This window comes from Tachyglossus aculeatus, chromosome X5, assembly GCF_015852505.1.
Source record: "Tachyglossus aculeatus isolate mTacAcu1 chromosome X5, mTacAcu1.pri, whole genome shotgun sequence".
NCBI classification, from domain to species: Eukaryota; Metazoa; Chordata; class Mammalia; order Monotremata; family Tachyglossidae; genus Tachyglossus; species Tachyglossus aculeatus.
The window spans coordinates 7,515,222-7,539,964 of NC_052097.1; the positions used below are offsets into that span (position 1 = coordinate 7,515,222).

The 24,743-nt window shown below is 41.5% G+C and overlaps 1 protein-coding gene across 2 annotated transcripts in view; it reads left to right on the plus strand.

Annotated features, from left to right (window-relative positions):
- Window positions 1-12,743: 12,743 nt before the first annotated feature.
- Window positions 12,744-24,743, plus strand: part of BBS7 (Bardet-Biedl syndrome 7) — a 32,026-nt gene continuing 20,026 nt past the window's right edge. Inside the window, exons 1-8 of one of the 2 annotated variants that reach the window (XM_038769284.1) lie at window positions 12,744-12,824; window positions 13,568-13,630; window positions 15,720-15,895; window positions 17,443-17,629; window positions 19,075-19,147; window positions 20,784-20,900; window positions 22,328-22,458; window positions 23,600-23,684. In XM_038769284.1, coding sequence (XP_038625212.1) covers window positions 12,783-12,824; window positions 13,568-13,630; window positions 15,720-15,895; window positions 17,443-17,629; window positions 19,075-19,147; window positions 20,784-20,900; window positions 22,328-22,458; window positions 23,600-23,684 — 874 coding nt within the window. In that variant the 5' untranslated portion in view covers window positions 12,744-12,782. The remainder of the gene's footprint in view (window positions 12,825-13,567; window positions 13,631-15,719; window positions 15,896-17,442; window positions 17,630-19,074; window positions 19,148-20,783; window positions 20,901-22,327; window positions 22,459-23,599; window positions 23,685-24,743) is intronic. The other variant, XM_038769285.1, reaches the window with a different exon arrangement.

Consider the following 24,743-nt stretch of genomic DNA (forward strand, 5'->3'; position numbering starts at 1 on the left):
CAGCCCGGTTGCCAGTCCCTGTTGAAATATGAGGCCAAGTCTCCCTTCCTTCAACTTCCTGGTCCAGCTTCATCTAGGAAAGATAAATTGGGGAATCGGTGCGAGAGGCAAAGGAACCAAGGAAAGAGCTATTTGTGACTGAAAGAGGTTAATGACTCTCAAAAGGGGGCAAAAGTTAATGTCCCTAGGAGAGAAACTGAACGTGGCAGTGTATTTAGGAGATGTGGACTGAGAAAGATAGAGAGCATGATTACTTGGAGACATTGCTCCTCACTGACCCTCCTTAAAACTCCAATCTGGCCTGGCATTTTCTTGAAAAGGTATATCCCGTTTGCTCTAAAGAGATTCCCTGATGCACCAGGAGAGCTGGAGAGGAAAAGTGTATTTGTGCTGACAGCACCAGGGACCTCACTTCCCCCTTCCCTCCCTAAATATGACTTTGAGCTCCAGATACTTCATCCCCCCACACACCCTAGTCAGGGCAGCTGAGTTTGGTTCAAAAACCTGTTTGGCCAATAGATTCAACTTCCTTTTCTACAAATATTTTTTACCAAGAAGGTGCACGGGTAGCATAAAGCGTTATCGAGTTTTACCCTCCTTCTTTTCCCCCCAGCTACTCCTCCATAAAGGCGTTTACCAAGCACTGAATTAGCCAAAGGGGAGAAGGGGAAGTGAAGGAACTGAGTTGAAAGGAAGTTGTGATGCAGGGGCTGGGGGAAGGAGGGCTTGGAAAAGGAGGTTCCGAGGTTTGTCATTCAAGGGGAAAGTGGTAATATGAGAAGCAACATGGCCTAGTAGCAAGAGCCCGGGCTTGGGAGTCAGAGGACTTGGGTTCTAATTCCAATCCGCCACTCGTCTGCTGTGTGGCCTGGGGCAAGTCATTTCACTTCTCTGTGCCTTCGTTACCTCATCTGTAAAACGGGGATGAAGCCTGTGAGCCCCACGTGGGACATTCTGATTACCTTGTAACCACCCCAGCGCTTAGAACAATGCTTGGCACATAGAAAGCGCTTAAACACCATCACTAGTATGAGGGCAGCCATTCGTTTTGGAAAAACTGTTCGTCAAGATCTCCAGAGAAGCAGTGTGGCTTAGTGGAAAGAGCCTGGGCTTGGCAGTTGGAGGTGGAGGGTTATAATCCCGGCCCTGCCACTTGTCAGCTGTGTGAATTTGGGCAAGTCACTTTGCTTCTCTGGGCCTCAGTTCCCTCATCTGTAAAATGGGGATTAAGACTGTGAGCCCCACGTGGGACAACTTGATCACCTTGTATTCCCCCCCAGCGCTCAGAACAGTGCTTTGCACATAGTAAGCGCTTAATAAATGCCCTCATTATTATTAATCAATCAATCGTATATATTGAGCGCTTACTGTGTACAGAACACTGTACTAAACGCTTGGGAAGTATAACTTGGCAACATATAGAGACAGTCCCTACCCAACAGTGGGCTCACAGTCTAAAAGGGGGAGACAGAGAACAAAACCAGACATACTAACAAAATAAAATAAATAGATGAGATATGTACAAGTAAAATAGAGTAATAAATATGTACAAACATATATATATATATATATACAGGTGCTGTGGGGAAGGGAAGGAGGTAAGATGAGGGGAATGGAGAGGGGGACGAGGGGGAGAGGAAGGAAGGGGCTCAGTCTGGGAAGGCCTCCTGGAGGAGGTGAGCTCTCAGTAGGGCCTTGAAGGGAGGAAGAGAGCTAGCTTGGCGGATGGGCAGAGGGAGGGCATTCCAAGTAGACAGGCCTCAGCAGCACCTTGAATCTATCCCAGCACTTAGGACAGTGTTTGGGCACCTAGTAAGCGCTTAACAAATCCCAACATGGTTATTATCATTATGTCTGGAGGGGTGAGGAGAAGGCCGCTCTTCTTCCCTTCCCCACAGCACCTGTATATATGTATATATGTTTGTACATATTTATTACTCTATTTATTTATTTACTTATCTTACTTGTACATATCTATTCTATTTATTTTATTTTGTTAGTATGTTTGGTTTTCTTCTGTGTCTCCACCTTCTAGACTGTGAGCCCGCTGTTGGGTAGGGACTGTCTCTATGTTTTGCCGACTTGTACTTCCCAAGCACTTAGTACAAGTGCTCTGCACACAGTAAGCGCTCAATAAATATGATTGATTGATTGATTGATTGATTGAAGAGAGCCGAGGGGCAGTATTATGGAATCTTGAATCTACCCCAGCGCTTAGAACAGTGTTTGGGCCCCTAGTAAGCGCTTAACAAATCCCAACATGGTTATGATCATTAGGTCTGGAGGGGTGAGGGGAAGGCCGCTCGCTGAAGAGAGCCGAGGGGGAGTATTATGGGATCTTGAATCTACCCCAGCGCTTAGGACAGTGTTTGGGCACCTAGTAAGCGCTTAACTTCTCTGGGCCTCAGTTACCTCATCTGTAAAATGGGGATGAAGACTGTGAGCCCCCCCGGGACAACCTGATCACCTTGTAACCTCCCCAGCGCTTAGAACAGTGCTTTGCACATAGTAAGCGCTTAATAAATGCCATAATAATAATTATTATTATTAACAAATCCCAACATGGTTATGAACATTAGGTCTGGAGGGGTGAGGAGAAGGCCGCTCGCTGAAGAGAGCCGAGGGGGAGTATAATGGGATCTTGAATCTACCCCAGCGCTTAGAACAGTGTTTGGGCCCCTAGTAAGGGCTTAACAAATCCCAACAGGGTTATGATCATTAGGTCTGGAGGGGTGAGGAGAAGGCCGCTCGCTGAAGAGAGCCGAGGGGGAGTATTATGGGATCTTGACTCTACCCCAGTGCTTAGGACAGTGTTTGGGCCCCTAGTAAGCGCTTAACTTCTCTGGGCCTCAGTTACCTCATCTGTAAAATGGGGATGAAGACTGTGAGCCCACCCGGGACAACCTGATCACCTTGTAGCCTCCCCAGCGCTCAGAACAGTGCTTTGCACATAGTAAGTGCTTAATAAATGCCACTATTATTATTATTATTATTAACAAAACCCAACATGGTTATGATCAGTATGTCTGGAGGGGTGAGGAGAAGGCCGCTCGCTGAAGAGAGCCTAGGGTGAGTATTATGGGATCTTGAATCTACCCCAGCGCTTAGAACAGTGTTTGGGCACCTAGTAAGCGCTTAACAAATCCCAACATTGTTATGATCATTAGGTCTGGAGGGGTGAGGAGAAGGCCGCTCGCTGAAGAGAGCTGAGGGGGAGTATTATGGGATCTTGAATCTACCCCAGCGCTTAGGACAGTGTTTGGGCACCTAGTAAGCGCTTAACAAATCCCAACATGGTTATGATCATTATGTCTGGAGGGGTGAGGAGATGGCCGCTCGCTGAAGAGAGCCAAGGGGGAGTATTATGGGATCTTGAATCTACCCCAGCGCTTAGAACAGTGTTTGGGCACCTAGTAAGCGCTTAACAAATCCCAACAGGGTTATGATCATTATGTCTGGAGGGGTGAGGAGAAGGCCGCTCGCTGAAGAGAGCCGAGGGGGAGTATTATGGGATCTTGAATCTACCCCAGCGCTTAGAACAGTGTTTGGGCACCTAGTAAGCGCTTAACTTCTCTGGGCCTCAGATACCTCATCTGTAAAATGGGGATGAAGACTGCGAGCCTCCCCCGGGACAACCTGATCACCTTGTAACCTCCCCAGCGCTTAGAACAGTGCTTTGCACATAGTAAGTGCTTAATAAATGCCACTATTATTATTAACAGATCCCAACATGATTATGATCGTTAGGTCTGGAGGGGTGAGGGGAAGGCCGCTCGCTGAAGAGAGCCGAGGGGGAGTATTATGGGATCTTGAATCTACCCCAGCGCTTAGGACAGTGTTTGGGCCCCTAGTAAACGCTTAACAAATCCCAACAGGGTTATGATCATTAGGTCTGGAGGGGTGAGGAGAAGGCCGCTCGCTGAAGAGAGCCGAGGGGGAGTATTATGGGATCTTGAATCTACCCCAGCGCTTAGAACAGTGTTTGGGCCCCTAGTAAGCGCTTAACAAATCCCAACATGGTTATGATCATTATGTCTGGAGGGGTGAGGAGATGGCCGCTCGCTGAAGAGAGCCAAGGGGGAGTATTATGGGATCTTGAATCTACCCCAGCGCTTAGAACAGTGTTTGGGCACCTAGTAAGCGCTTAACTTCTCTGGGCCTCAGATACCTCATCTGTAAAATGGGGATGAAGACTGCGAGCCTCCCCCGGGACAACCTGATCACCTTGTAACCTCCCCAGCGCTCAGAACAGTGCTTTGCACATAGTAAGTGCTTAATAAATGCCACTATTATTATTATTATTATTATTATTAACAAATCCCAACATGGTTATGATCATTAGGTCTGGAGGGGTGAGGGGAAGGCCGCTCGCTGAAGAGAGCCGAGGGGGAGTATTATGGGATCTTGAATCTACCCCAGCGCTTAGGAAAGTGTTTGGGCACCTAGTAAGCACTTAACAAATCCCAACATGGTTATTATCATTAGGTCTGGAGGGGTGAGGAGAAGGCCGCTCGCTGAAGAGAGCCTGAGGGGGAGTATTATGGTAATAAATGCCATAGTTATTATTATTATTATTATTAACAAATCCCAACATGGTTATTATCAGTATGCCTGGAGGGGTGAGGAGAAGGCCGCTCGCTGAAGAGAGCCGAGGGGGAGTATTATGGGACCTTGAATCTACCCCAGCGCTTAGAACAGTGTTTGGGCCCCTAGTAAGCGCTTAACAAATCCCAACAGGGTTATGATCAGTATGTCTGGAGGGGTGAAGAGAAGGCCGCTCGCTGAAGAGAGCCTGAGGGGGGAGTATTATGGGATCTTGAATCTACCCCAGCGCTTAGAACAGTGTTTGGGCACCTAGTAAGCGCTTAACTTCTCTGGGCCTCAGCTACCTCATCTGTAAAATGGGGATGAAGACTGTGAGCCCCCCCGGGACAACCTGATCACCCTGTAACCTCCCCAGCACTTAGAATCAATCAATCAATCAATCAATCGTATTTATTGAGCGCTTACTATGTGCAGAGCACTGTACTAAGCGCTTGGGAAGTACAAATTGGCATCACATAGAGACAGTCCCTACCCTACAGTGGGCTCACAGTCTAAAAGGGGGAGACAGAGAACAGAACCAAACATACCAACAAAATAAAATAAAATAAAATAAGTAGGATAGTGTTTGGGCACCTAGTAAGCGCTTAACTTCTCTGGGCCTCAGTTCCCTCATCTGTAAAATGGGGATGAAGACTGTGAGCCTCCCCCGGGACAACCTGATCACCTTGTAACCTCCCCAGCGCTCAGAACAGTGCTTTGCACATAGTAAGCGCTTAACAAATGCCATTATTATTATTAACAGATCCCAACATGATTATGATCGTTAGGTCTGGAGGGGTGAGGGGAAGGCCGCTCGCTGAGGAGAGCCTGAGGGGGGAGTATTATGGGATGTGGTTGGCACCTGAGGGAGAGCGGGACGGGGGCGACGTGCGGCGGCGTGACGCTTACGTGATGACGTAGGAGGTGACGTCCTGACCCGGCCTTCGGCTCCCCCCGTTTGGCCTGAGGAGCGGCCCAGCCCGGCCCAGCGCCATGGAGCTCACCTTAAACCGCTCCGACTACTTACAGGTAAACCCCTCCCGACGGGGTTCATTCAGTCAACCCTATTTATTGAGCGCCTACTGTAGTACAGAGCACTGTACTAAGCGCATGGGAAGTACAGGAGAGAGACGGCCCCTACCCAACAACGGGCCCACGGTCTAGAAGGGGGAGACGGACAACAAAACCCGTAGACAGGTGTCAGAACCGTCAGAACAAAAAAGAATTAAAGCTATATGCGCATCATTAACAAAATAAAATAGAATAGTGTCTATACAAGTAAAATAAAGTAATAATAAATCTGTACAAATATATATCATCATCAGCAAAGCACTGTACTAAGCGCTTGGGAAGTACAAATTGGCAACACATAGAGACAGTCCCTACCCAACAGTGGGCTCACAGTCTAAAAGGGGGAGATATATATAATAATAATGGCATTTATTAAGCGCTTACTATGTGCAAAGCACTGTTCTAAGCGCTGGGGAGGTTACAAGGGGATAAAGTTGTCCCACAGGGGGCTCACGGTCTTAATCCCCATTTTACAGATGAGGAAACTGAGGCCCAGACAAGTTAAGTGACGTGCCCAAAGTCACACAGCTGACAATTGGCAGAGCTGGGATTCGAACCCACGACCTCTGACTCCAAAGCCCGGGCTCTTTCAACTGAGCCACGCTGCTTCTCGGTACAAGTGCTGTGGGGAGGAGAAGGGAAGGGCAGGGAGTTGGGCCTGGAAAGCCCTCCTCCCTTTCTGCTGGGAACCTTGCACAGTGCTTTGCACATAGTAAGCGCTTAATAAATGCCATCATTATTATTATTGCACAGTCCCCCTCTTAGACTGTGAGCCCACTGTTGGGTAGGGACTGTCCCTGTATGTTGCCAACTTGTACTTCCCAAGCGCTTAGTACAGTGCTCTGCACACAGTAAGTGCTCAATAAATACGATTGATTGGAGAAGTCACACTGTACGATGGCAGTGGGCGGGGAACGTGTTTGTTATTCATTCATTCAGTCAGTCGTATTTATTGAGCGCCTACAGGGTGCAGAGCACTGTACTAAGCGCATGGGAAGTACAAGAGAGAGACGGCCCCTACCCAACAACGGGCCCACGGTCTAGAAGGGGGAGACGGACAACAAAACCCGTAGACAGGTGTCAGAACCGTCGGAACAAAAAAGAATTAAAGCTATATGCGCATCATTAACAAAATAAAATAGAATAGTGTCTATACAAGTAAAATAAAGTAATAAGAAATCTGTACAAATATATATCATCATCATCAATCGTATTTATTGAGCGCTTACTATGTGCAAAGCACTGTACTAAGCGCTTGGGAAGTACAAATTGGCAACACATAGAGACAGTCCCTACCCAACAGTGGGCTCCCAGTCTAAAAGGGGGAGACAAGTCTAAAAGGGGGAGTTATATATAATAATAATAATGGCATTTATTAAGCGCTTACTATGTGCAAAGCACTGTTCTAAGCGCTGGGGAGGGTACAAGGTGATAAAGTTGTCCCACAGGGGGCTCACGGTCTTAATCCCCGTTTTACAGATGAGGAAACTGAGGCCCAGACAAGTTAAGTGACGTGCCCAAAGTCACACAGCTGACAATTGGCAGAGCTGGGATTCGAACCCACGACCTCTGACTCCAAAGCCCGGGCTCTTTCAACTGAGCCACGCTGCTTCTCGGTACAAGTGCTGTGGGGAGGAGAAGGGAAGGGCAGGGAGCTGGGCCTGGAAAGCCCTCCTCCCTTTCTGCTGGGAACCTTGCACAGTGATTTGTGCATAGTAAGCACCCAATAAATGCCATTATTATTATTGCACAGGCTTGGAGAAGTCACACTGTGAGATGGCAGTGGGCGGGGAACGTGTTTGTTATTCATTCATTCAGTCAGTCGTATTTATTGAGCGCCTACAGGGTGCAGAGCACTGTACTAAGCGCATGGGAAGTACAAGAGAGAGACGACCCCTACCCAGCAACGGGCCCACAGTCTAGAAGGGGGAGACAGACAACAAAACACGTAGACAGGTGTCAGAACCGTCAGAACAAAAAAGAATTAAAGCTATATGCACATCATTAACAAAATAAAATAGAATAGTATCTATACAAGTAAAATAAAGTAATAATAAATCTGTTCAAATATATATATAATAATAATGGCATTTATTAAGCGCTTACTATGTGCAAAGCACTGTTCTAAGCGCTGGGGAGGTTACAAGGTGATAAAGTTGTCCCACAGGGGGCTCACGGTCTTAATCCCCATTTTACAGATGAGGAAACTGAGGCCCAGAGAAGTTAAGTGACATGCCCAAAGCCCAAATTCACACAGCTGACAATTGGCAGAGCTGGGATTCGAACCCACGACCTCTGACTCCAAAGCCCTGGTTCTTTCAACTGAGCCACGCTGCTTCTCAGTACAAGTGCTGTGGGGAGGAGAAGGGAAGGGCAGGGAGCTGGGCCTGGAAAGCCCTCCTCCCTTTCTGCTGGGAACCTTGCACAGTGCTTTGCACATAGTAAGCGCTTAATAAATGCCATTATTATTATTGCACAGGCTTGGAGAAGTCACACTGTAAGATGGCAGTGGGCGGGGAACGTGCTTGTTATTCATTCATTCAGTCGTATTTATTGAGCACTTACTGGGTGCTGAGCACTGTACTAAGCGCATGGGAAGTGCAAGTTGGCAACAGAGAGAGATGGTCTCTACCCGACAACGTGCTCACAGTCTAGAAGGGGGAGACAGAAAACAAAACATGTAGACAGCTGTCAAAATCGTCAGGACAAAAAGAAGTAAAGCTATATGCACATCATTAACAAAATAAATAGAACAGTATATATGTACACGTAAAATAAAGTAATAAATCTGTACAAATATATATATATTTGTATTTATATAAATACATATATAAATGTATTTATATATTTGTATTTATATAAATATATATATATATACACACAAGTGCTGTGGGGAGGGGAAGCCGGGGAAGAGAAGGGCAGGGAGCTGGGCCTGGAAAACCCTCCTCCCTTTCTGCTGGGAACCTTGCACAGTGCTTTGCACATAGTAAGTGCTTAGTAAATGCCACTATTATTATTATTATTATTATTGCACAGGCTCGGAGAAGTCACAATGTAAGATGGCAGTGGGCAGGGAACGTGTTTGTTACTCATTCATTTAGTCGTATTTATTGAGCGCTTACTGGGTGCTGAACACTGTACTGAGCACTTGGGAAGTTCAAGTCGGCAACATATAGAGACGGTTCCTACCCAGTAATGGGCTCACAGTCTAGAAGGGGGAGACAGACAACAAAACAAAACAAGTAGACAGGTGTCAATACCATCAGAATAAATAGAATTATAGCTATATAAACATCATTAATTAAAATGATGTTAGGTTGTTATGGTGTACTCTCTCAAGCGCTTAGTGCAGGGCACAGCACCTAGTAGGCGCTCAGTAAATACAATCGACTGACTGACTTCCAAGGGTGGGACACCTGTCTACTTGTTTTTTTGTCTGTCTCCCCCTTCTAGACTGTGAGCCCATTGTTGGGTAGGGACTATCCCTATCTGTGGCCGAATTGTACTTCCCACGCGCTTAGTACAGTGCTCTGCACACAGTAAGTGCTCAAGAAATACGATTGAATGAATTGCACTTTCCAAGCGCTTAGTACAGTACTCTGCACACAGTGCTCAGTAAATACGAATGAATGAACAAAAGAGAGCGGTGATATGTGTGCTTCTGTGAGCTTGCACTTGTACAATTCTGTAATTTACTTATATTAATATCTCCCTCACACTGTATACCGTACACTCCTCATGGGCAGGGAATCTATCTACCAACTCTATAATTTTATTATATTTTACTCATTCATTCAACTGCATTTATTGAGCGCTTACTGTGTGCAGAGCACTGTACTAAGCGCTTGGGAAGTAAAGGTGGCAACATATAGAGACGGTCCCTACCCAACAGCGGGCTCACAGTCTAGAAGGGGGAGACAGACAACAAAACAAAATATATTAACAAAATAAAATAAATAGAATAGTAAATATGTACAAGTAAAATAAATAAATAGAGTAATAAATACATACAAACATATATACAGGTGCTGTGGGGAGGGGAAGGAGGTAAGGCCGGGGGGAGGGGGAAAGGAAAGAGGGCTCAGTCTGGGAAGTCCTCCTGGAGGAGGTGAGCTTTACTCTCCCAAGCGCTTAGTACAGTGCTGTGCACACAGTAGACCCTCAGTAAATACCCATTGATTGATTTGGTGACTGTGTGTTGCCCGCATGTGCATTTTGTGGCACCTGACTCGGGTGGTGAGATGTCAAAGTGGTAAATGGCAACAAAATTAAGAACTTCTACCCGTAATTTAAAAAGTTCAATTTTTTAAAATGGTATTTCTTAAACGCTTACTACATGTCAGGCACCGTACTAAGCTCTGGGGTAGATGTAAGGTAATTGGGTGGTCCCAATCTTAATCCTCACTTTACAGATGAGGTAACTGAAGCCCAGAGAAGTGAAGTGTCTTGCCCTGGATCACCAAGCAGACAAGTGGCAGAGCTGGGATCAAAACCCAGGCCCTCAGACTCCCACTTAGGCCCTGTATATGCCATCCCAGCACCTTGAAGAGTAAAGGAGGTGTCAGCGTCATCCCTATTGCTTTAGTACAATGCTCTGCACACAGTAAGTGCTCAATAAATACCACTGACTGATCACAGACAAGGAGGAAGTCCTGAACAGTGGGCAACATTTCAGAATTCTGAACACCTTCTGTTATAGAGGATGAGATTCTCCAAGAAAACAAACAACGTACGGAGACGTGACACCAGTCCCCAAAATTGGGAAAGTTAACTGGAGCAGTCAGAGCCAGGAAAAATGGCAAATTACGGGGACCACCGAGATCTTTGAGCATAGAGGGAACACCCTGCCTAAACAAAAAAGCACTTCCTCAACATATAAAACACATAGGAAATACCGGAACATCTCAAAGATGCCTTCACCATCTTCTAGGAGAAATGTGAAAAACAAGATTGCAGCCATTATCACAGCATCTCATTTATCTCCCTGGTGAGCACAATCTTAGCCAGAGTAGCCTGACTTGGTCTTTGAAGACTATCTTTATCCAAATGCAGCAAGAAGCAGGTTGGTGTAGTGGATAGAGCATGGGCCTGGTAATCAGAAGGACCTGGGTTCTAATGCTGCCTCCACCGTTTATCTGTTGTGTGACCTTGGGCAACTCACATCACTTCTCTGGGCCTGGTTGCTTTATCTGTAAAATGGGGATTAAGGTCATGAGCCCCATGTGGGACATGGGCTGTATCCAACCCGATTAACTTGTATCTACCCCAGCGCGTAGTACAATGTCTGGCACACAGTAAGCACTTAATAAATACCATAAAAAAGTGCTCAGAATCAGTGTGACTTCAGTCAGTCAGTAGCATTTATTGATCACTTACTGCGTTCAGAACACTGTACTAAAGGCTTGAAAAGTTCCCTGCAGTAGAGTTGGTAAGCGCAATCTCTGCCTACAAGTACTTTCTGTCTAGAGAGGAAGACAGTAAAATAAATTAGGAAATTTCAAGCCACATCAGACATAATCAGACACATCAGCCACCTCAGTCCAGGAAAAGTGCATGGCATTATAGTCAGATAATTTCTATGTACCCTGCAAGGTGTAAATGAAAACATCTTCAAAGCTAATTTCAGGAAATCTTTAAATAGCAGATGCTTATGTGACAAACCAAAAGAGTACTTCTATCTGCAAGGCTCCAAGTTGTTTACATTGGGTGAGGCCATTTATGTTTACTTTCATGTTGTCCTGGAGGCAGCATGCACTAGAGACTCTCCAGAAATCATGTGATTTTTCAAGCAGACCTACTAGTCTTTTTAATTCATTGTTTAGATCTGCCCAGGGCAAACGTATGTCAATCATCTCTTTCCTAAATCCTTAAACAGATTTGCTCTTGTCAACAAATATGCCATAACTAGCTTTTGTCTACAAAAATGATTTCCGGTGAATTATCATCCATGTGAACAGTCACATTTCATTAATTTCTGTAGTGCCTTTCTGTTAATTCTGAGTTGAAAACAGCTACCCAGTTTTCTTTTATTCTTGTTCACACAATCTAAGATTTACAAATGGGATAACTGAAATAAATTTACATGCTGAGGGAAGGTAGACCTAACTGTAAAGTAATCATCACCTCAGAGGGGTAGAAAATCATTTGATTGAGCAAATAATTTTAATTTTTACTCTTAAAAGATTATCTTAAAAGTAATTTGCATTATTTATTCAGTATCATATGAAGAGACATTTATCATCAGTATTTTTGTCTTTTGGTAAAAAAATTATAATCATACTATATAATTTTTAAAAAGAAATTAGCAGTATCCACTTGAGGTGTGTAAGAAGTACGAGTCTTAATATTAGTCTGATTTCTATAGGAAATAAGATTTAAAATAATTGTTGCTAGATGTCCCTGTTGATTTAGTCACAATCCTTTAGACTGTGAGCTCTTTGTGGGAAGGGAGTGTTTCTGTTTGTTGTTATATTGTACTTTCCCAAGCGCTTGGTACAGTGCTTTGCACACAGTAAGTGCTCAATAAATATGTTCGAATGAATGAATGGATGGTAGCATTTTGGCTACCGAAAATCTTAAAATTTTAGATTCCTAGATTGTTTTAATGCAAGCAGACTGATTACTAGCCTGCGTATCAATCAGTCAATCAGTTGTATTTATTCATGAGCATTGTACTAAGCGCTTGGGAGAGTACAGTATAGCAGTATAACAGTTGATAGACTCACTCCCTGTCCCCAACAAGCTTGCAGAGTATCCAATAAGAAAACATTCAATTATGAAATTAACCAGTGTTAACAATACTCCTGTTCATCTTTCTTGATCATGATATCTGTCTAATGATCAGGAATTCTTAATCTATTGTATTCTCCTAAATGCTCTGCACAGGTTAAGTGTTCAGTGAAGTACTACTCATTGATCATTACACTGTCCATCTGTTTTCACATTTGGAGCTCATGTAGTATTACCAAAACCTGCAAAAGTTTTGGGCCTAGTCTTATCTAACTTCTTCAAAATAAATAGTTATATTTGAGTACTGACTTTGAAAATTACTGCTAGGCAATACTGTGGCTGAGAGAGGTTATAACTGACAGCTATGTTCCTAGGTGGGCGTGACTTCTCAGAAGACCATGAAGCTGCTCCCTGCGTCAGGACGAAGGGCAACCCAAAAGGTATGGTTTTTTCCTTTCACTAGATACATCTTTACCTCACTATCCTTATCTTAAAGCATGATTTCACCCTGAGTATCCCAAACAAAGAGTTGCCTAATATTTTTAAAGATTACTAGGAAAGGAGACCTTCCTTGGTACCCAAAACCAGGGTTCAAGAATTCTTATGAAGCGAAGTTCTCCCTTTCTGTTTTCATATTTTTTTCCTTTCTTTCATTCAGTCCTTCAGTTTTATTTATTGAGTGCTTACTGTGTGCAGGGAGGAAAAATTGTTCACTGAGATGAGCTTTACTTTTTTACTCTAGGTTCAATGATAAAAATTGTGGTATTTGTCAAGTACTATTTTCCAAGCACCGGGGAAGATAGTCTGAGCAGATCAGCCCCAGGCCTGATCTCACAGGGGCTCAACAGTCTAATCCTAACTAAGTACCTCCAACTCTTAACCTCTCTTCAAACACTTTGCAACTTTCTGACTTTTGTTTATTTTTCTGCATATATTCCTTTTTTTAAACTATGGAGCGTTTGCCACATCCTTTTCCCTTTCATCTCTCTCCTCCCAGGACAATAATGATGGCATTTATTAAGTGTTTACTATGTGCAAGGCACTGTTCTAAGCACTGGGTGAATGTTAAATATGGGGTGGAGGTAGTGAAGCTGACTGATGGCCACAATAATGCTTTTTTCCTTACGAGACTATCTCCAGTATAAACTCAGTAATAACTGTGGCTATGTTCCATCCGTTGAAGGTTGTTGTTGGAGATCATGATGGAGTTCTTACATGTTTTGGCATCAAGAAAGGAGATGTTTTGGTGAGTGGAATTTTTATTTGAAAGTTGTTAGCATAGAATTCTACCTGAATTAGTGCTCCCCTAAATGAATATAGTTCAGTTTTGTGTTTTTAGCCCTCTACTAACCCAGATTTCTGATTTATCCTGAACATTTTGCAATCTTTGTCTCTCTTAGCCACTCTTACCTTCCTCCTCTAGACCTCCCTACTACTGCATTGTGACTTGGTGGCTTTGGTGAAGCTGAACTCTGCAGTCTCAAGGCCTTCCACCTGCCTCATCTGGGCTATCGTTCTACATGCCCTTCTGGCATCCAGAGGCCTCCTGCCAGCCTTTCTGTAGCTGCTATGATTTGTGGTGTTTCTCACAGGCTGCTCTCTTGCCTCTCGCTTGCTTCTGCTGGGCTACAACACTGCTTGTCCACTTGCCTTCCTGCCATTCTGGGCCATCTGGTGATTGATGCCCATCCAACCAGTCCTGCTTGTGTCCCTAGGCTTTCCAGGTTTTTATTCATCAATTTGAATATAAGAGGATGCATCTCAATGTTTAAAGCTTTCTAAAATACGGGTCCTTTTAGTGTAGTGTTAAAAGTTGCAAGTCAAAAAGCTACTCATCAAGTGTGAAAGTCACAGATGAAAGAAAATGAATTAGAAGGAAATGGTCACAGGAGTGGAGGAGCAGCCAGAACGAGTATAACAAAATCCTGGACAGTTGGAGATTAATTTCAGGCTGTCTTTGTTGCCAACACGTTATGTTTCTAGTCTAAATGCCTAAAGGAAGTCATTGAGCAGTGTTGAGGATATGAATAAGAAGAGGACTCCTGAACCGTAATGCAGGACTGAGAAGAGGGAAGGAGGATTTTATTTTGGGCTTCTGGGTTTGAAGAAAACCTCTGCTAGGAGTTGAGGAACAGGAAAAGTTTTCTCATTGCGGGTGCTGGCACCGGAGACTGGACTAGACTGTAAGCTCGTTGAAGGCAGGGAATGTGTCTATTTATTGTTGTATTGTACTCTCCCAAGCGCTTAGTATAATGCTCTGCACACAGTAAGCACTCAACAAATACGACTGACTGACTAACTGACAGAGAGGATCTAGAGATTAACCATGGTTAAGATCTGGATTTCTGGAGAGAAGGCAAATTATAGGCTTGAATTTTCCCACACCATTACTTTTTATTCCGGAATGTAAACTGAGTTAGGATTTATAGTTGTTCACTAACAGTGTTCGAATCGACGGGGTTGGTTGGGTGAAGCTGACTGCCCTGAAACTGGACCTTTGCTAATCCCTAAAAAGAAGTACAGATGCTCGTCTTTTTGTAGCAAGTGGTGGAACTCATGATGAGATGTAGCAGGAGTAACATAGTCCCCCGCAAAGTCTGATCCAACCTCTCCCGGTGGAAGGTTCCAGGGGTAATGAACGTGACACAGTCAGAAGTAGGGGAGGGCCTGCTGGGGTGATGCCATCAGTGGTGAAGGTTTCTTTGAAAAGAAACCCCCAGGTGGGCAGGCTCAACAGGAATCCTGAAAGTAGCTGGATAGCATGAGTAGCAAAGATGGCAGTGGCTACCAAAGTGACTGCCCTGGCAACCACCTGAGGCTCTAGACCACAGTTTTGACACGTCTGCCATTTTTGCCAAAAATTCGTTTGATACATAAGATTATTGCAAGCATTTTGCACAGTGCTTAACCGCTTCCCCCTACTCGCTTGGCTGTACTGACTGTACCGACTCAGCAGGGACGAGAGAGTGAGAGTCAGTGATGTTGTGCAAACCCTGAGCAACTGTAATTAGATCCCGAGCTCTATAATGAGTTCAGTGATACAAGGCTCATCTGCCGTTTGTAACACGACTCCATCTTCAGAATACGAAGAAGGAACGTATATATAATTCATAGTTCTTCTCTGTACTCCTTAATTTTCTAGAGCTATTATTTTCTCATGTTTCACTTTTTTCATCCCTGAACAGACTTTTTTTCAAGAAGGTTCTGATGATTGAAGAAAAAAAATCAGTCGAATACTTGAAAAGTTTCAGAAGTGTTTTGCACTTTGTATTATAAAAGAAAATGAGGAATTGGTACTTGTGCCCAAGAAACATTTTTCTCAATGATTTTCACAGCCAGTGTTCAAAACTTTACCGGGGCAGAAGATTGCAAGGTTGGAACTGGGAGGAGCTCTTAATACACCACAGGAGAAAATATTTATGGCTATAGGATCCGAGATTAGAGGATTTACGAAGAGAGGAAAGCAGTTCCTGTCATTCGAAACTAACCTCACTGAAAGTATCAAGGCTATGTATGTATAAGTTTTTTATTTATATTTTTTCCTTACATACCCGATTTGGGTGGATTTGGAGCATTTAGAAGATTTTAGGGATCTCTAACCAGATATCCTGAGTTAACAAATCAGACAGATTGACCCTTTTAGCTTTCAATGAGGGCTTGCCTTACCCTGAAGAAATTAAATTGGAACATTATCAGGGCATAATTCAAAAAGGATCTGGCTAATCTTCGACTTCTTGTTGCTGGGCTCCTTAGCATTCCTCATTTATTCACTGGAGATATTAAACGGTCTTGATACTGTGTTTCCCAAAACCTGAGATTTCTGTAGAAGGGATGGAGATGAGTACGAGAAAAATCTAGGCAGTTGGGATCCTGTTCCTGTGCAGTTCTGGCATTTTTTTCGATTCTCTTGGGACTACTTAGAGTTCTAGAAAAAAATGTACTTGATGAGATTATTGAAAGTAATGTAGTCCTAAATAAGAGCCCCTTGGAATAAAACAATTAAAGTTGTTTCTGTGGTTCAGTGAAGTGTGCTACTACCTAAATGCAATTGGTAACACAGTATGAGAAGCATTGTGCTGTGCCCTAGTGGGTAGGGCATGGGCTTGGGAGTCAGGGGATCTGGATTCTAACTCGTACTCCGCCACTCATCTGCTGTGGTACCTTGGACAAGTCACTTAACTTCTCTGTGCCTCACTTCTGACAAATTAAAACTGTCAGCCCCGTGGACACAGGGACTGTGTCCAGCCTGATTAGCTTGTATCTATCCCAGCACTTAGTGCAGTGCCTAGCATAGTAAGTGCCTAACAAATACTATAAAACTATAAATACTATAAAATACTACTATATATGACAAAGTACAAATCATTTTTAACTGATATTTGTGTCCAAATCACTTTACCAGTTGCTCTTTATCTAAAGATTTTCTGGGAAATTACTCAACATGTGATAATCAACATAACTTCAAATTTTCCAATTGTGTAAACCCGTACAAAACACATACATACCTAAAATAAAATACTGAAGGAGTGACCTGGCTTTTTGAAATGTCTCCAACTTGAAATTCTAGGCATGACCCTATAATTTCCAACTTGAGAAATTCTCATATTCAGCTTTGAAGAGGAAGCCAGAGTTATCCTTTTTTCAGTATAATGAATTCTGTGGCAATGCAAGGGGAGAAAGAGAGATATGACAGAATTGTCTTAAAACCAACCCCCAAAAGTCCATTTTAGCCATTTCTAAAATATATCATCAGTCATCAACCTCTGTAGTCCCAGATGGGCTGAAGTAGGGCTAGGCTGTTCAGGATGGATGTTTAGAATTGTTTTTTTAAATAACAGAACTGTTGACAACTGAATATTAGATAATATATTTTTGTCTTTGACCTTTAGCATTTGGTTTTGGGTTTTGTTTAAGGCTACTAGAACAACGAGAGTTAGTAGGAAGATCACACCAATTTGTTAAATTGTTATATTTTGACCTCTAAAAATGCATGATGAGGTAGGTAAATATGAACAAATACTGATGTTAAAATAGACATGTTTTTCTTTTCCTCTTCAGGCACATATCGGGTTCAGATCTCTTCCTTTGTGCAAATTATATCTATAACCATTACTGTGACTGCAAAGATCAGCATTACTACCTGTCAGGTGACAAAATCAATGATGTTATCTGTCTTCCAGTAGAAAAACTGAATCGTATTACACCAATTCTGGCCTGTCAAGATAGAGTCCTTAGAGTCTTACAGGTTAATGTTTTTGCTTACTTGGCATATTGTATGTTTTAGCCAAACTCTGTGTAATGGGCAGTGTGTAAGTGGGATAAGCTTTTATCTGCTAACTAAACAAAATGGTGAGGTTACATCAAAAGAAAGTGTATCACAATTGATATTTTAGCCTGTTGCACTGGATTTTGATCTTAAAGTAATTTTTGCTCCTGAAGAAAAGTAGTATTATTACATTATTTGTTAAGTGCCTACTATGAGTCAAGCACTGTTCGAAGGGCTGGAGTAGATACAAGTTAATCAGGTTGGACACAATCCCTGTCCCAAGTGGGTCTCACAGTCTAAATAGGAGGAGGGACAGGCATTGAATCCTCATTTTTAGAACAGTGCTTTGCACATAGTAAGTGCTTAATAAATGCCATCATCATCATTGTCATTATTATTATTTTGCAAATGAGGAAACTAAGGCACAGAGAAGTTAAGTGATTTGCCCAAGGTCACACAGCAGTCAACTGGCAGATCGGGTTTAGAACCCAGATTCTCTGACTTCCAGACAGAGAAGCAGCCGAAGCAGTGTGGCTCAGTGGAAAGAGCATGGGCTTTGGAGTCAGAGGTCATGGGTTTGAATCCTGGCTCCGCCACATGTCTGCTGTGTGACCTTGGGCACGTCACTTAAATTCTTTGAGCCTCAGTTACCTAATCTGTAAAATGGGGGTTAAGACTGTGAGCCCCACGTGGGACAACCTGATCACCTTGTATTTCCCCAGCGCTTAGAACAGTGCTTTGCACATAGTAAGCGCTTAACAAATGCCATTATTATCATTATTATTATTATTATTATTCCAGACCTGTACTCTTTCTATTAGGCCTTGCTGCTCCTGTGCATAATATCGTGACCTCATTTCTCAAATGATTAATGCCAGTAACAAATTTCAGTTGGTAAGTTCACAAAGAATAGAGCACTGAAAGAGAAAATTAAAGGATTTTTCTCCTCAACCAATTTTAAATTATGTAATAGTAATTTTGATTTTTGGCACTATGTGCCAAGAGAGTGGGTAAATATAAGCTCTTCAGATTCAACACAATCCCTGCCCCAAGGTGAGCCTTACAATCTAAGCGATAGGTAAAGCCGGCCTCTGATTTCCATTTTAAGGATAAGTACACCAAACCCCAGCGAGATTCAGTGACTTGCCCCAGATCAATCAGCAGGCTGGTGGCAGAGATGGAATTAGAGCCCGTCTCCCCCTACTCCCTCCCCACCAGTCTCTTGTTCTTTCCACTAGGTCTAATAAGTTGCTCTATTTTTATTGGCTCAGTTGATTGTAATTTTGATAGATCTTGTCCAGAGTATTTAGGTTCATCTGTATACTCACCGTATGTAGGTATAATACTGTACTAATGAAGAGTAGTGAAATATATATTTGATATAAATGCTAAGACTGTTTTAGCCAAGTTTTGTTTTTCCTCAGGGGTCTGATATACTGTTTGAAGTTGAAGTTCCTGGCCCACCTACAGTCCTAGCACTACATAATGGAAATGGTGGTAACTATCAATCTATCAGTGGCATTTTTTGAACACTTACTCTGTGCAGAACACTGTACTAAGTGCTTGGGAGAGTATAGTACCACAGAGTTATAAACAGTGGAGGAGGGCTTCATGTTCTTCATATTCAACTTCCCGAGTTACATTTTTAGAGTGTTATTTTCCTTTGAATTCCTCTTTAAGAATGTTTTTATAATACTTGATTTTATTTGTAGTCACTTGACTTACAAGCCTCACCCAGTAAACCCATGACAGCCCATCAATCAATCAATCAATCGTATTTATTGAACACTCTTACTGTGTGCAGGGCACTGTACTAAGCGCTTGGGAAGTACAAGTTGGCAACATATAGAGACAGTCCCTACCCAACAGTGGGCTCACAGTCTAAAAGGGGGGAGACAGAGAACCAAACCAAACATACTAACAAAATAAAATAAATAGAATAGATATGTACAAGTAAAATAAATAAATAGAGTAATAAATATGTACAAACATATATACATATATACAGGTATATACATATATACATTGGATATTGACCACTTCCACTGGCTTTCTTAAGTTTAAGAGCCAACATTAACAAATTGAATTGTATTCCTTTTGCTGCTTGTAAGGACTATTAACATTTACTAATATATCAGAGGAGACTTTCACCTTCATCTTCAAGGGATGTTAAGGAGAGACCATAAATTAATGCCAAACAATTTATTGGTGATGAGGTGTTAGAAAGGGAGGAGTAGAGTTGCCATATTATATGACTGGCATAAAACTTCATTCAGTCGTGTTTATAGAGCACTTACGGTGTTCAGAGCACTGTACTAAGCACTTGGAAAGTACAATTTGGCAATAAATAGAAACAATCCCTACCCAACAATGGGCTCACAGTCTAGAAGACAATCTGCTTCTGCCTGAATTATACTGATAGAAGTTTCAGACTTTCCTAAATCCACTTTAATTTGTGCACCCTCCCCATTGTTTTGTCTCTGAAGATTGTAGTTTATTAAAAGTGGAAATTTCAGTATTCTGAACCATAGGGAGTATTAAAAAAACTTTTTTCTGTGCTTTATTGAAATGGAATACTGTGGATTATCTAATTATATGAATGAACAAAGTATTTGGGCACCTTTTGTAAATACTATTTGGTATAGTGAATAATAATAATTGTGGTATTTGTAAAGCACTTACTATGTGCCAAGAACTGTACTAAGTGCTGGGGTAGTTAAAAGATTATCAGGTCAAACACAATCCTTGTCCCTTGTGGAGCTTGCAGTATAAATAGGAGGAAGCACCATATTTATAACCAGTTCAGTATTCCTGTGGACATCAATCAATCAGTCACATTTATTGAGCACTTGCTGTGTACAGAGCACTGTACTAAGCGCTTGAAAGTGTACAATACAACAGAGTTGGTACACATGTTCCCTGCCCACAAGCTTACAGTCTAGATTGGGAGAACATATGACACTTCATTCACTTAAGGCTCCAAAAATAATGAATTAACTTACCTTCATTTGAAGTTGAATGAGGCTTTTCATTTTAAAATTGTATACACAAATATTTCCCCTTAAAGAATTTTTAGTGACTTGTGAACCAAATTTAAAAAACTTGTAATACTAATTTTAACTTTCTATTCCAGGAGACTCTGGTGAAGAAGTTGTGTTTGGAACATCAGATGGAAAACTTGGAGTTATTCAAATCACAGCCACCACTCCAGTGCACAAATGGGAAATACAAAATGAGAAAAAGAGAGGAGGTATTGTTTGGGAATCACTTTTAAATCTAGCTTTCCATTGGCACCACAAAATTGCATTAATTAATCATTTCTAGTGATAATCAATGGTATTTATTATACACTTGCTGTGTGCAGAGCACTGTACTAAGCCCTTGGGAGAGTACAATACAACAGAGTTGATAGACATGTTCCGTGCTAGTGCTATTATTAATAAGATCAATCGTATTTGTTGAGCATTTAATATGGGCAGAACACTGTACTAAGTGCTTGGGAGAGTACAATATAACAGAGTTGGTGGACACACTAGCTGCCCATAATAATCTTACAATCCGGAGATCTTGGATTTATATTACTCATTTCCTTCAATCATACTTTTCTGGATATTCTGTTTAAAGCAGCTCCTCTGTTCATTGTAACTTTGAAAGGGGTTTCTTTCAGTGGGCATAGTAAATTTTAGGGACTGATATTTTTCTTCCTTTCTACTTGTTATGGACTATGCAAGCCTGTACTTTAGAAGGAAAGGGGTTTCTATAAAATGTAGTTAAAGATGACCCTTTTCTTTTGTGTCATGCTTCCAATATTTCCACTTGAAGCCTCATTTCATTACTTCAGGTGGATATTTAGGAGGTCTAGGGAAATTCAGAAAAATAAAAAAAAATTAATTTTTGTTTGAGACAGTAATCTTTTTTTTCCACTAAGGAATGAGAAGTATGCCATGCATCTTACCTAGTACAAGAAAGATAAACTGATATGTCAATTCAGTAATTCAGTAGTATTTTATTGAGCACCCGCTCTTTACAGAGTACTGTACTAAGTACTTGGGTGAGTACTGTAGAATTCATAGGATGATTTTTATTGTCAAAGAGTTTATAATCTAGCTGGGGAGACAAATACCAAAATAAATTGTATACGAGGAAGTAATAAAGACCTAGACATAAGTCCTTTAAGTGCTACAGGAGGTTGTGAGTATTTAAGTGCTCAGTTGGCACAAATGTGCTGAAATGGCAGTTACGGATATAAAGTATTATACTGTAAAGATTAGATATCAATCAGGAAAGGTTTCATGGAGGAGATCTGTAGATTATATAAATCAGAAACCTGAACTGTGCTGTTTTGGGTTTTAAAGAGACCTAATCAAGACTAATATGATACTCTATTCTAAAGCTGAAAACATTTGGAAGTATTAAGAATTGTTAAATGAATGAATTCCGATTCAATTTGCAGGCCCTCGCTATGGCAGGGTTATATTAATAATAATAATGATGGTAATTGTTAAGCGCATACTATGTGCAAAGCACTGCTCTAAGTGCTGCTGAATTATATTGAAATCAAAGGGACTTTGATACAGAGTAAGTTTTTAAAGTCTTGATTTACTCTCCTTCAGACTGTTATATTTGAATTTCACTATGGGCTTCTTTGGCAATTCATGATATGCATCCTTTTTCCAGGTATTTTGTGTGTTGACAGCTTTGATATTCTTGGAGATGGAGTTAAAGAATTACTTGTTGGTCGAGATGATGGAATGGTTGAAATCTATAGGTTTGATAATGCAAATGAACCTATACTGCAGTTTGATCAGGTATGCTCATCAAAGTCATCTACTTTGCTGATGATCATCATCATGCCTGCTCAAAATAAATGAAAGATGTGTGCGTCGTAAACAATTGATTCATTATTTCATACAGTGTAAATGTACTCTTTTAGTTAGGTTTATACCAGATGTCTTGCCTTTAGCTGCAACAATAAAATATTAATCTCCTCAGAAATTATTCTGCACAAACAGATCCATGTTAAGTGACTATGTCGTAATGACATAGAAATATCTTAAATGTTATTTTAAGTATGGTTCTTAATCTTTTAAAAGAAGGCTTTTTTTTGTTTTTTTTTCAAACATAACCAAAGTAAAATTATGGTAATTTTTTTATAGTAGCATATTTCTTTTGATTTAGGGCCCGAGGATCAAGAGTTTACTCCACAACAGTAAATTAGGGACACTGGGGAAAGCACTAAATATTGCAGACCATGAGGGGACCATTTGCATATGGCTGCACCCAAAACTTCGTGCATTCACTGCAGACACTAAGGAAATTGGGCTTACTTGATGTAAAATGCTTTAATCTACCCAGGTTTAGTTGTAGGAGGAGAAGAAAACTGAACAAAATACAATTGTAAAAATTAGCTTAACTTTAAAGTCTTAGCCCTATTAATCAGGGGTGGAATTAGTCACAGAGGCAAAGAATTTAGGTCCCCCCAACTGATCATATCCATCTTATCAGTACCAAACAGCCCTAATTATCATCTGAATCTGAGCGATTGACTTCCGTACTTGCTAGATATTCATTACTGATCTCAGGAAAATCTTGACCAAGGGATTAGAATATGTGCAAACCTGAAATTTGCCCAGTTCCGCCTTCATTCAATTCTGTAGCTACTAGTCTCTCCCAACCTGGGAACTGCCTCAGGTTGAATTATTTTCTTATTTAAGAATTGGAGTACTGCACTCTTAGCAGCAGCAGGAGAGTTCTCAGGAGCTTTATGGAGACCATTAAATGGGGCTTTAAGTGATTGCCTCCCCAGGGTTTTAAAGTTACTCTGGAATTTTCTTTTTGCCTTGCACTCCAGGGAATATATCCATGTTGGACTTTTTGATTTTGCCTTTTTTCTAAAGCAGCACTCCTCAAAATGTATTAATTAAATCTTGCATCTTAAATTCATTGTAGGCCTTATCGGAAAGTGTCACATCTATCCAGGGTGGCTGTGTAGGGAAAGATGGCTATGATGAAATTTTGCTTTCTACATATTCAGGTAAGGAGTTCAGAAATTACCCTCAAGTACATTATGCAGTCAGTTCTACAGTATAGGAGTTATGTTGATGAAGAACCTAGTGTTCGTACAGTTCCTATTACTTATGTCAACGTTATCCTTATCTATCATTTATTTTCATGTCTATTTCCCTTTCTGGACCATAAGCTCCTTGTGGGTAGGGATCATGTCTCCCAGCTTTATTATATAGTGATTTCCCAGGTGCTTAGTACAGTGCTCTGCACACAACACTCAATATATTTGATTGATTGATTGACTGACAAATGTTATGCACATGGAAGGACTGTTTCTTCCAACACCATACAGCAGTGAATCCAGACAGACACACTTTATGGGAAGAGCATTTCCTAATTTTGCCATAATATATCTAAAATGGATAATGAAAACATGTAGAAGAACTGGCTGTGTATAACATAACTTTATTTTGTCCAAACCTAGATGGAGTAAATTAGAATTAATGAATGAGAGCTACTTTCTTAAGCATCTCTCTGAACCGCAACACTAAAAGCATTTTTTTCTGCTTAAAAATACTTATTAATTCAAATACAGAGAGCATGTTCATACCGTGAGTAGTGCTCTCCCGCTATGTTTCTCTGAGTCGAAATTAGATAAAATATTACTGTTTAAAGAATGATAGTGCATTAGTTTGGTTAATTTTATAGCACAGTACAGTTACAATATGTTCTATAGACATAAACTTACTCTCATATGAATTTGGAGAGCTTTAGAATATGCAAGCATCCACATTCCAGGCACATGAAGTGTGTGGCATGATTGTCCAAGAAAAAAATGGTTTAGCTAGATTTCTCTTAGGAATGATGCCCAGATAAATAGCTTTAAACATAATAGATGGTCTTGACCCAAATCAGGAGAAAAACTGTTAAAACTAAGGACATGCTTCAGAGGTGTATTCATATCTGACAGTCTCTACTGTCCCCAATTTCAAAACCTTTCTAAAATCACATTTTCCTCCAACAGGCTTTCCCAAAGTCGTCATCTCCCCATCTGCCCTCCCCTGTGTCAACTAGGCACTTGGCTGTG